Source organism: Vespula vulgaris, chromosome 5 (genome assembly GCF_905475345.1).
Source record: "Vespula vulgaris chromosome 5, iyVesVulg1.1, whole genome shotgun sequence".
Classification (NCBI taxonomy): Eukaryota; Metazoa; Arthropoda; class Insecta; order Hymenoptera; family Vespidae; genus Vespula; species Vespula vulgaris.
The window spans coordinates 8,125,172-8,138,750 of NC_066590.1; the positions used below are offsets into that span (position 1 = coordinate 8,125,172).

General features: G+C 31.5%; 1 protein-coding gene across 3 annotated transcripts; it reads right to left on the minus strand.

The window, feature by feature from the left end:
- Positions 1-2,049: 2,049 nt before the first annotated feature.
- On the minus strand, positions 2,050-13,574 carry LOC127064169 (radial spoke head protein 3 homolog). Of its 3 annotated transcripts, XM_050994808.1 has the most exons (10): positions 13,434-13,574; positions 10,083-11,053; positions 9,646-9,732; positions 8,645-8,726; positions 8,398-8,565; positions 7,861-7,989; positions 7,539-7,742; positions 7,263-7,425; positions 7,104-7,190; positions 2,050-6,729 (listed from the first exon to the last, which is right to left on the minus strand). In XM_050994808.1, exons 2-10 carry the CDS (start codon positions 10,976-10,978, stop codon positions 6,578-6,580), a joined length of 1,968 nt encoding a protein of 655 aa, XP_050850765.1. In that variant the 5' UTR covers positions 10,979-11,053; positions 13,434-13,574; the 3' UTR covers positions 2,050-6,577. The 3 variants fall into 3 exon arrangements, with proteins under 3 accessions (XP_050850765.1, XP_050850764.1, XP_050850766.1); XM_050994807.1 differs by lacking the exon at positions 13,434-13,574 and having other exon boundaries at positions 10,083-13,416; XM_050994809.1 differs by lacking the exons at positions 9,646-9,732; positions 13,434-13,574 and having other exon boundaries at positions 10,083-13,415.
- Between the last annotated feature and the right edge of the window lie 5 nt (positions 13,575-13,579).

A 13,579-nucleotide genomic window follows, 5' to 3' on the forward strand; every position in this document is an offset into this window, starting at 1 on the left:
AAGGTTTACAGTAAGTACATGATTGCATTCAGGAATGCAAAGGAACATATTATAGTAAGGATATATATTTCACATTTGGAATGATCAAAGATAAACGAATGAATGCACTAATAAGAATATTTAACGAAAAAATATATAAATACGTCATTTCTGGTAATATTTTTTTTCAACATATCAAACTTATATAACAATAAAGAAATATTTTATATTATTCCGTATAGAATAACTGAATGATAATTCAATAGTGCAAATGAATTAAAAGAAAATTTGAATCATTCTAATAAGAAATATATGAGTCTTGCTAGATGAATAAAGTTACATAAATGGCAGCCAGCACTCAGGAGTGCATATTAAAATATGTCAAGGGTATACATCTTTATTCCAAAGTTATCAACAAATGAATATTAAATGAAAGAATTACTAAGTATATATGGTGGAGAGAGAAAGAGAGAGAGAGAGAGTATTTTTATTATACATATAAATATGTCTATGAAAGTTTCATAAGAAATGTTAAGGGGATATAATGAATGTTATGATGATTATTAAGAAATATTTATATATATGTCTGTGGGAGAAATATGATTATTTTTTGGAATAAAAATGCATAAGTCTTGGTATATAAATGAAACGATTGAAATGGCTTGCCTGCACTCAGGAGTGCATATGATAGGTGACAGTAAGTACATGCCTGCATTCAGGAATGCAGATGAACATATTATAGTAAGGGTATACATTTCTCGTTTTAAATGATTAAAATGAAAGTGCACTTATGAAAGTATATAAATAATAAATATTATTCAATAAATAAATATTCCAGTCTTATTTTATTTTTTAAAGAAATAATATTTATTTAATAGTAAATGAAGATTATATCATACTCCTCCTAATATAATAAGGTATTTATATTTAAATAGAGTGCAAGTGAATGAAAAGAAAATTTGAATCATTCTAATTAGAAATGTATGAATCTTGCTAAGCGAGCGATATGATATAAAAATAACAGCCTTGCACTCAGGAGTGCACAAAATATGTCAAGGTTATACACCTTTATTCCAAATTATTTGATTTAAACATGATTATCAAATGAAATAGTTGACGGATATAAAGAAAGAATATTTTTGTTTTATATAAACATATATATGAAAATCTTATAAGAAATACGAAGAAGGAATAGTGAATGATAATATTTTAATAAATGTTTGTACATAAGTTAAAGAAATATGATTATTTTTTGGAATAAAAGTGCATAAGACTTGGTATATAAATGAAACGAATGAAAAGGCTGTCCCACACTCAGGAGTGTGGGCGAAAATAGTTCAGGGACAGGTTTGCATTCAGGAATGCACTTGGATACTCAAGCATGTAGATTTTTATTTCAGAATAATTCCAAATTTTTTTATATGATTATTAGTAAATCACTAATTCTTTTTGAATTTTTTTATATATATTCACTTTTGATGATTATATATTTATATATATATTTTATGCAATGCCAACATAGTTCTTTTCACAAGATGTTAGAACGGCTCAGTTATTGTAAGAGTCATTTTACATATCTTGTATGAATATAATCATCATTTTATATAGATTCTAATTATTTTGATTAAAAATCTATAAGATTTGAGGTAGCTAGGAATGTTAGGATTTATTAAAGCAAGCAGTGGCCATAAAATAAATTCATAAAATAATTTTGTAAGAATAATATACAGGAATACATTAGAATTATCTTGTATCTAATCTTATTTTTCTCTTTCAAATTTTATATTTCATTACTATTTTATATACATATACAAAATACATGATTTATAAATTGTGAAATTGTATTATATTTCTTATAATTTAATAGATCAGAAAGTGTCATATATAAATGATGTAATATGTGCATCTGACTCGAGGTAACTGCATACTTCGCGTTAGCATAACCGTAATAATATAAGATATATGTAATCTATCGATTAAATATAGATCTGATCTCGTTATAGATATGCTTATGGCGGTATACAAAATTGTGTATGCATTCTGTAATACGACGCAAGGTGCAGTTTGCTCTTTTTCTTTTTTCTCTTTTTTTTTTTCTTTTTTTTTAACGTGGCTTAATTCTTAAATATTGTGAAATATTCACAATTTGTTTTCCTTTTTTTTATAACGTATCTTGAATACTTTACAACATATTTTTGTAATTGTATTAAACAATTGATAATTTATTATGCAATTGTTACTTTTTATAATCTTCACATATTTCTATGTATTATATATATATATATATTTATTTATATTTGTACATAAAATCTACTTCATATTTTTATTTAAATGTAAAACAGGTTTTCTAATGCATCGAGAATTCGATATATTCAGTGCCAATTTTATGGCCATTTTAATACTTTTTTTTTTTTTATTTCAGCATTACAATCTATGGCGAAATATATATGTATAAAATTTTTTATTTATTAAATTATCAAAATTATGAAAATATTTGCCCATAGATTGTAGATATAATTTTGTCTTTCCACACATGCTCTTTTATATATTTTTCTGTTACAGAGAAGTGTCATTTTCACCTTTCAAGATTAAATCTTGCAAAATATTCCTTTATATATCAGTGGGCATTAACAACACCATTGAAATTTCAAGATTTGTCATATAATCATAGTATATGACATAAAAATGAATTGATTATGAATAGATTATATAAAATAGATTTGTGTTTCAGGTTTCTCAGATCCTCTAATCAAGAAAAACTCCTAGCAAATTAATAATGTGGATTAATTATTGAAAACTAGAATGAAGAATTGGGATTATGAAAAGCCAAAAACAATGGAGAATGAATTGTTTGCAATTATTTTTTTTTTATTCATTTGAAATAGTCAAAAATTTTTTAATCGATTTGATTTCTGTTTCAGAGAATATCATCTAAATTAACAAGATTGGATTCGACTCTTCGTTGGTTTATTCTGTTTCTGTTGCTTGTTTTTTCCATGTGTGTGTGTGTGTGTGCATGTAAAATAATTCTCATTGCAATATATGTTTTATTTTCAGATAGTAATAAAATTATAAAGTTCTTATATCTGTTTTTTTTCTAATTATGAAATGTTTTTGACGTTTTATGTTCACAGATGACTGCTGATTCATCATATGAAGTTTGCATATTATTTGGATTACTTTCGTCTGTTTATAAAATTGGTTATGAACTTTATGTTCACAGATGACTGCTGATTTATTATATGGAGTTCGCATATTTGGATTACTTTCGTCTGTTTATAAAATTGGTTATGAACTTTATGTTCACAGATGACTGCTGATTTATTATATGGAGTTCGCACATTATTTCGATTGCCTCTTCTCTAATTATGAAATGTTTTAAATTATTTAATGTTTTATGTTTATAGGTGACTGCTGATTTATTACATAAATCTCACGTATTATTTTTAGAACTTCTTGTTTAATTGTCAAAACATTTTAATGTTTTATGTTTATTGTTTACAGGAGACTGATTTATTGTATAATAGTATTATGTATTCTTATTATCAAATAATAAAATACTTAAATAATCTTTATATAATGTCTATAGGCTATGTGCATAGTAATCACTAATGTGTTTTATTTTTAGTTTCATCATATTTCCTCGCGTTTATCGGGTAGGTAGGTCGATATCAAACGAATTCATAAATTTTTGTCTAATCTTAATTGATTAGATAAAAATTTAGATTCGTTTCGCGATTGATTTTGTTTTTTCCAAATTATAATAATTGTTATGCAATATATAATCCTATATAATTGATTTTAAAATATTCTATATAATTGATTTTTAGATATTTGGCATTAGTAGTAGAGTCATAGCCCGCGGGTCTCCGTATGCAGCAACCTCCAAGTGGTGAGACCTGGAAATCGATATTACTTGCGATATATTATGAATGTAAATAACGCAAGTACTGTCGGGCTAATGGCTGCATTTAAATTTAATCAAAATTTATAGTGCTCTATGATGATTTTAACTGTTTTTTCATATTATTAATTTCTTATATCTTGATAGAAATATAGATAGATTAATTTATTATTTAACAAATATATTATTATATCTATTTTGAAATTAAATACATAATACATATATACATATGCCATATATACTTTTATTGATATATTTAATAAAATTGTATGTGTGCATGCAAATATTGTTTGTTTGAAAAAAAGGCTAATAGGCTCCTAAGTAATTAAGAAGAGCGAGAATGCAGTTGGAGACTATCGGAGATCGACAAAACAAAAAGACAAAGAAAGATAAATTGCATAAAAACGGTGATCCATCCTTTTCATTGTCATATAATGCTATTAGTGCGTAGATTTACGTATACTTTTAGTTTAACTTTTCTGTAACTATCGCTAAAATCACAAGCATGTATTTTTCGAATAATGTTGAAAGATAAGATTGATGTTAAAATTACTTTGGAAACATTTAACGAATAAAAAAAATAATTTTTATACATTTACCCTCCAAATACGAACTTTTGTTTTAAAAGTTTCTTTTAAAAAATGTGTTGTCTCAATTTCAGAAAGTTATCCTGTATACATACATATATACATATATACATACCTATATATGACTTCTCTCGTTAATAATGAATTTTTTAATCATTCGTTCACAAGATACGTCGATTGTTTCTTAATTAATCCTATTTTCTTGATCTCCGAAGTTTGTACAAGCCAATTTCTTTTATGAATAACAAACAAAAATAGATTAGTTGTAATATAATATGTTAAATGATTTAATTTCCACCACATATGACATATGTACCTACACTTGGCAGAAATTTTAAAATACGTTTTTATGAAATATTTTTTGAAAATATTTTGTTAGTTAAGCGTTAAGCTATTTTTAAATTATTTAATTTAATTCTTTCGTAATTAAAAAATAAAGTTTTACTTCGTGTTTACATATGGCCATTATTTCGCAAAAACGAGTATCACATAACATAACAAGAGAGACACACGATTCGAAATTCCACTCTCGTGAAATATTACTTAATTATGAAGAGCTATTGATGACTTAATTATTAATGAGCTATAATTTGTAAAGTTAATTTATAAAAGAGAATAACCATGGACACATACATCACTTTTCGTTTTGAAAATAATTCTTAGAGACTGTCTCTTGAAACAGTCTTGTCTCTTCAAGTAAAGCAAGACTGAAAATGAATGATAATAAGATGCAAAACGCTTTGAGCGAGAAAATTTTCTTGAAAATTACATTTGATTATCGAAAAGAAAAAAAGAAAGAGTAGAATGCAGATAACGATATAATAATATTCACTTTCCGAAAGATCGAAAAACTGCTGAAGGATCCATGCAATATTTTGAATGATGGTTTATTAAAACCATGCTGATATCGATTTATCGTAAAACCTTATCTTATTATAATCAATTTAATAAATTTTTGTTTCCTCTTTGATCGAGAACAATTCGAGATCGGTGACAGTGATTTACTAATCGATTGGAGATATGAATTATCCACAGGAAGTATTACTCTTATCTAAAAATAGTTAACAGTATTTCATTTTGTGGACGATTTTAGTAAATTCAACACGCTGACCTTGTACTGATTAAGCGAATATCTACAGCCTACGCATATCGTCGAGTAGACGAATTTATTGTCACTGGAGTCATCGATCCTGTTGTAAGCAACCAATGATATGTTTCCTTCAACATTTTCTACTTCAATGCTACTTTTCCTAGAAACTTCATTAAATGCGGTTTTATAATTATTGCGATAAATTATATACAAATCGATAATCTCCATTTGAATTTATACCAAATTGTTAAGATATGTAGAATTAACAAAACCATTTTAAATAGGTATAAATAATTCGACTTCTGTTAAAGATATAAGTGAATAACGAAATATGCCAAATTATGGTTGTTAAATCATGGTTACTCGTTTTTTGCCTACAATATCGTTATTTTCATATCTCAACATGGAGCTTATCCAAACAATTAACATGTTTACAACCCTTTTATACTATAGCCATTGTTATAATCAATAATTTGTTCGTATATAGATACAATATCTTTAACAAATGATCGATGAGACAAAAGAGAAGAAGAATAAATAGTTAATTTTTGAAAAAACGATCTAGTTTTTCGTATTAGTGGCTGTCATTGTTTTCTATTTTTTGATGATATCCTATCAGAAAATGGAAACGGAGATGGATTTGTCGTAAAGCTATATACACTGCTTAATGAAAGAAGCTATATTCTTATATGAAGGGCAAGAGATAGACTCAGTACTACTGAGTGTTTCTAAATCCAAAATTAAGATACCTCGAACGAAGTGTACAATTGAGTGAAATAAGTATATCAAGACCAAACCCTTTTGAGTATTTAATCAGAGCACACAACTCATTTCACAATAGAAATTCTATCTGTATCATTCATATACTTTAACTATAATCTTCGATAGTTTTGATCAATAAAGAACAGATCTTCATTTTTGTTCATATAATTATATGCTTCGTTGGTTTTGATTATAATTCAATAAAAACAACGCGGTAACAATCGACGATTTATCGCGTTAAATATGATCGTTCTTCTACAAGAAAGGCGGTTCGTAATTAAGAAAATCTATATCTCGACCACCATCTTCTATATGATCATCGGGTATTCGTCTTCTGGAAGCGTCGTACTCCTCACCTAATTTTCTGTACGTTTCAGCTCTGTTCTCCAATATTTCTTTGATGATATCTGTAGGGAATGAAAAGAAACAATAATCAATTTGATCAATAATTGACTGATAATAAATATTCTCAGAAATTCATTAATTTTATATTTCTCGCAATCGAAGCGAACGAAATGAGAAAAGAACGAGGAAAAACGATACAGTGTTCGTGCTTTGTTGTCACAAGCTTGTCTCTACATTCCTCGTTCAACTTTTTCATTATGTATAATTAATGTTGAGTTCTAAAAGTTCTAGAAACTCATTAATGACCATAAAAGTACAGGAACTGTTTTCCTCTTCTTTTTATACGACAGTAAAACTGAACTAATATGATTAGTATAGCCCATTCGTAACTATCGATGTAACTTTCAAGATATAGAAAAACAAAAATTTAATTTACCCATTAGCAACTCTCTGCTTTCGATCATGTTACCCATCTCCTTTTTAACTTCTTTCATCAACCATGGCATGAAACCTTCTTCGACATCTATAAATATATCAATTATTTTTATTAATTTTTCGACAGATTATTTTCGAATATAGTTTGACATTCATGTACCTGCTTTGATCTCGTCCAGAAGGAATCCAGACATCTTCAAACCTTCTAGAACAGCTGGCAAAAGTTCGGCTATATATCCCGTAAGTAGGACAGCAACGGCGACACGATCTTCTGTTTCTTGTTGAATCTTCACTGCTTGTTCGTGCTGCCTCAAGCAGAAATCCTAAGGACAGAAAGAGAAACATTTATAAACCTTTACCAATTTTCGCAAATAAATTGAAACTAGAACGAGTATTTAAAGTTAACGAAAGAATATTTAAATGAACATTTCATTACTTTCTCTTCTCGAAGTCTTCTCTCTTGTTCTTTCAATCTCTTTGCTTCGGCTCTTTCAGCTGCTCGCAATTCTCGGAATCTTCTTTGTTGTTCTCGCAGAGCCGCAATTTCTTCCTCCTCTAAGACCTCGATCAAAGCTTGTTCAATAGTCTTACCAACGATTACTTCAAGAATAGGTTGTACTTCGAGATCGAAGTCGAAGAGCTATAAAAAAATCGTTCTGCCGAGAATCTTCGTAGACATACGAAAGACGGAATGTCTTTTCGTAGATATAAGTTTCCGCTGAAAATTTGAAAACTGTTCAGGGCAATGTTCGACTTACGTCTCCTGGTTCGATTTGTGTAGAGACATCCTCGCCGGTTTTTGCAGGGCAGTACTTGGGCGTAGCTGGTCTGTCCAAAAAGTAATCGGTTTGTGTGCTGACCTCGAATTCGTCCGGTTTTTCAAACAACTAGAAATTGAAAACGAAATAGCTGAAAAATTGATTATTTTTGCATCGATATACGAAAAAGCTTTTATTTGTTTTATTAACAGAGTATAAAACGAAAATAATTCACGATAGACTTTGACAAATTCGTATAGAAAATATAGATCGCAGAATACGATTATGAAAGAAATCGATAGTTCGAAAAAATATTATTCCTTATTTTATTAATTTATCAAAGGCTACGAAAGAAAATAATTCATGGAAAGTTCTTATAACTTAATGGATTAAAACACTGTATAGAAAATATAGGTCTTATGATGAATAGTTCTATCATGATAATGCTCGATTATAAAGAATTAATATATTCTTTCTCGCGTGAGTAACTATGTACGTTAGTTTGATATCGTTTTATAAAATCTTTTTTGAGCTTACTTCTTCGAGATAAAATTCAGTTTGGACCGGTTCGTGTTTGCGACCAGCGACTGGTGGTGGCGATCCCGATCTTATAGCTCTGCAAATTTGAGCTTGCGCCTTTTTTCTTGCTAGATGCCTCCTTCTTGCTTCCGCTTGCCTTGCCGCTATCGATTGTTCTCCATCGATCTATAATGTTTACGACATAAAAGAAAAAAGAAAACGACCCGAAAACTTCTTTCTTGACAATGAGATATAAAATACTTACGAGGGCAGGAGGGGCTGCAAAGGTGCTTCCACGAATTACTCGACGATCGTACATAATATTCCCAAAAGGAATCGTATGATCACTGGAAAGTATAATACGCGAGTCACACAAGTTGTCACCGAGTAATTATTAAAACGTTTATTAATATTTCACACTTTGTAAGAAATTCAAACTTCCTTTTAATTACTCAATTATTTACAGATTAATCGCTTTTTGTTGCACTTAAAAGTTTAACAATGTGTTACATTTTACGATTCAATAAAGGGTTGCAATCGTTTGTGATAATTGTCAGAATCATATTTTTCTCCAAGTAATTAAAAAATAAAATGAAATTCGATATATAGTGATATAACATAGGAAAACGTATCGGGAATGATCATATATCCGGGCGCGAAGAACTTGAATTCGTTGGAATAAAACGTAAATCGACAAACTAACTGCTCTTGCATCATCGTTCCTTCTCCATTCTGCAAATGTTTTCCTGTATTCTTTGAAGTGTAAGACAATTTTCGAAGAAGCGAGTTTCTTTCTTTCTTTTTCCCTTTTTTTTATATTTCTTTATTTTTCCTACAACTACTCCATATACCAATGTAGAATTTGTGTTCGGACTACGTCGTGCCGCATAATGACACGAGCGTGTCTACAACCTACTCGCATGCGATCGTTTATACGATTGATAAGAATCGATAGAAAGAAAAAAAAAATATGTTGAGAACTGGAAGATTCTGGAAGATTTTTATATAAGAAACAGTTTCGAAGAAACAAAGAATGCATCCGAGGAACGATAATTATAAAATTATATCTCGTTTTCATTCATGAGGTATATCCATGTTTAAATATCGATGATCGGTAATAAAAAAAAAAAGAAAAATAAAATAAATAAAACAGAGAGAAAGAAAGAGGGAAAAAAAGAAAAAAGAAAGGAAATTGAGAAAGAAAAGATGAAAAATAGTGTCTAAGTAAGAGGAAGAGAGAAAAAGAGAAAGAGAAAGATCGGTTACCAGCCGCGAAGGCCAGGCAGCTTATTCAGCATCGCGCCCTTGATCGGTTCCAACTTTTTCGGTAAACCTCGCGGCGTCGTTGGTAATCTGCGAGAAAGAAAAAAAAGAAATCGCGGCCTTATGGACTGTCATTATCTCGATGCGCCCTTAGGAAAGTAAAGCTTTGCTTGAGCTCATGAAAAAGGAATTAAAAAGAGAGAGAGAGAGAAGAAGAAAGAGAAAATAACAGACGAAACAAGAATAAACAAAACGAAAGAAAAAGACAAATAACGAAGTCATAAATCAAAGTAAATTATATCGCTAATGCAAGAAAATAAAAGAAATAAAAAGAGAGAAAGAAGTGGGGGGAAAACGCGTAAGCAAAAAATAGAAAAAAGGGAGAGATAATAAAGAAAGAAAGAAACATGAAGCAATCAGGGACCACTCGTCGAACTTACAGCCCGTCCACTCTGATCGGAGACCTCCTGTTTCTCCTAGTATGTTCCTCAGAGCAAGAATAAGAGGCTAGGGTAGTCGCGTTGGTCTTGTCAAGTGCGAAATCTACGGTGGCCTTGAGGGCTGCCGCTTGACATCTCGCCTTATGTTTGCTGTGACGTACTTCTGGTTTCTTGCCGAATGACACCAGAGGTCTCAGTTTGGAACGGGAAGGACCTTGCCAATTATCAGTTACCTCACCCTGAGGAATACCTCCTATTGTTCTTCCTACAGTATCCTGAGTGTTCGTGATCGGACCAATGCCAAGAAGGGCTGCTACTTCCGGTGGTGGCATTAGAAACTCTCCGCACTTGACCGTCGTGATGAACGGTTTTCTTCGTTGCTGAGAAATCGACTCGTTCCTTCTCGAGTCTCGACACTTTTGCATAGATTCCTCGTCCTCTTGGATCTTCCTCAATTTCGCGTTGAGTACCTCGTTGAAATCTTCCGTTGAAAGAGGAATACTAGTTCTTTGTCCTTTCTTTTCTTCGTTCTCTACATTCTCCACTTCGTTCTCCCTCTTCCTTCGTTTCTCTTCGTCCTCAAGATCGTTCTGACTCTTCGTATACTGTTTCTTCCGTAACGGATTAATCTGATTACATTGGAGACTCGCCAGAAGCAAATGCTCGTTTGACTTACAGAGTCGTCTGCGAGCATACAGATCGTTCTTTGCGTTCTTCACTCTAGTCAGCTTCGAAGCTGAATACGTCTCTTCGTCGTCGTTGACATGTAAAAGAGGTAAGCTCGAGTCTAAACCGTCTCTCTGAAGGATCGTGAAAGCTCCCGAATTTTTTCCCTCATGATCAAACGATCCAACGTTCGCGGTTGGCGCCAACATCGATGAAATTCCAGTTGGCATGGCGAAGAGATCATTAATTCGTGTTCTTCATCTTCGTGTCTTGACGTGTGAAGGACGCATTGTCCTTTCGGTGGCCTTTAAATTAGAAAATCGATGTTCTCTCCCTTCGAGACTTTGCAGGAATTCCACGATCTTCGAAATGATCTTTATTTTTATTACTCATTGGTTTATCTTTATATTCTCTTCCTCTCTCTCTCTCTCTCTCTCTCTCTCTTTCTTTCTACAAGAAAAGCAAAGGTCTCAAACGAAAGAAGACTCAATATAGAAGTCTATCGTATAAGCTCGACTTCCTACGCTGTATCAACCTCGTCTATAATTCAAATATATCGGCTACGATAGTACTTTCTCTAGTTTCGTTAGTTTTCTTTTCTTTTCCATGAAAAAATCTCTAATATTTTTTGAAGAACAAGAAGACACAAATATTCACCGAGAGGAAAAGAATAAAAGTATCTCAGTCAAGGTTCGCGCCGGTACTGACCGGCTTGAAATCGTTCGTGAGAGTTCAGAGACTGGACAATGTCCTTAGAATCGAACGATATAGATTGCGAATAGTGGGGGGTTCATATACATATATACTATATGTATTGCTATGTATGCTTTTAACGCTCGGCGGCCACTCAATAACGCTGACCAGCCGTTAACGTTGCGCATGCCTGAGAGGGATGAATGTATGTATGTATGTATACATATATGTATATGTGTATATGCGTAAATACGCGTAAAAGCTAAGGATTAATTCGTGTGAGTTCTCATACGTTTTCTTCGCGACTGACCTAAACGCGATCTCTAGATCTGTTCCTCGGCTTTCACGACATTTCAAGGTGAAGCGTGTTCTATCTTAATTCAATTAAAATATAATCGTTAAAATAAAATCTGAAGATAATGAAAAATTTTGGAAGTAACGTTCGTAAAGACTCGAATAAATTCATTCTATTTATTTGTACATTCCTCGTTGAAACTAAAAGAAAAAAAATTATTTAAAAGAAATACTTAAATTTTTTTTTCCTTCTATCAGAATATCTAAGTTTTTCTGCCCTTGAAGAAAAAAATACGAATTGCGTGTCGCGTGAAATGAAAAGAGCGATCACGATGATAAAGTTTTGCGATTACGAGGGTGCTTTTTTACTCGCTTCGCAAGAAAAATTGTAGTTTAACTATTGGTCGATGATTTAATTTTTTTCAGTGATATTATTCGGAGAAGTCGAACGAATCGTAAATATTTCAATATGACGTGACGCTATTGACAGACCACACTTCGTTAATTTTGCGTTGAATAAAAAAGAAAAATCGATCTTCTAAATTATCAATTTCCTAGAACGAAATTCCGATTGTGTCTCGAGCTTCACTTGGAAAAATTCAAATAAATATTCATTTCACTGAATAAACAATGTTTGCGAGTACTTACATAAGAGATATCGATCAATGTTAATTATCATGAATCGTTAATTAAAGTAACAACTAAGTTGTAGTTCATAGCCTCGATGTACGATCGTGAACAAGAAAGAGAGAGAGAGAGAGAGAGAAAGAACGGCCGATAAAATCATGGAGCGCGGTCATTCCCTCCTGTGTCGTCTATAAGCCCAGAAACTCTACATATATACATACATACATATATACATATATATATGTATGTGTATAACTCGCTTCACGATCTAGGACCACAGGTACGGTCGTTGCATTATCGATGTTCCGTACTTTTCCAGTTATCGATGGCGCCTTTTCCCTTTTTTTATTCTTTTTTTTGTATTCTCCATAGTTATTAAAGCCCAATAACATACGCGGCGGATCGTTTTATGAGATACGAATATGAGAAAAAAAATGGTTTCGCATGACTTGTAACAAAACGTCTCGCTCGCCATATCTGTTGTAATAAACTTGACAATCGATATTTCGCGCTCGGTGCTATCCCACGAAGTCAAAGTTTACGTGGTTAAAAAATCTTAAGTTGTTTCGTTCGTTTCTCGACGAACGTATTACAAAGATAGTATCATTTCTTAAGTTTGTTCTTTACTGAAAAATCGATGCATGATCGTCGAGGATAAACAGAGTAGTTTTTCTTTTTTTGATTGTTATATACTTTTAAATATAAATTGAGAAAAAAAAAGATGAATGGAAATGGTATATTCGAGTCAAGGATGTTTAAAAAATATGCAAACTAATGATATCGATCGATATGTGGGATTACATTTATAATTTAAAGTTCTAATTCATTTTATTTTCTGTCATAGATTAACTTCTATCCGTCGATCATTCGACGGTATAACATAAATGTTCTTCGTAGTTTCTATCTATTATTTCTCAGATAAATTATCGTTCATTAATCGAACGTTTCTCGATCGATATACGTCTGCTGTGGATCGATGGGAACGGTGTTTAAAATGAATATGAACGATATATGAACGATATATGTGCGTTATTCGTGAAACGAAAGAATATAAAAAGATGCTGTACTTACATCGGTGGATGTCTGTACTTTTTTTGCATGTGCAACATCGCTCTGGGACTCCTGACAAAAGTGTACGTTGGTTTCTTGTCCGGTGGCCCAGTTGGAATGTTATATGCCGGTAATCCTTGATTGCAAACTCGACACTCTTCCATTCT

Excerpts from the sequence above, each read along its gene's own strand:
- LOC127064169 (XM_050994808.1), bottom strand. The coding sequence starts at position 10,978 with ATGCCAACTGGAATTTCATCGATGTTGGCGCCAACCGCGAACGTTGGA. Across the intron at positions 9,733-10,082 it reads CCGATCAGAGTGGACGGGCT|ATTACCAACGACGCCGCGAG; the intron begins GTAAGTTCGACG and ends TCTTTCTCGCAG. Across the intron at positions 8,727-9,645 it reads CTGCCTGGCCTTCGCGGCTG|TGATCATACGATTCCTTTTG; the intron begins GTAACCGATCTT and ends TATACTTTCCAG.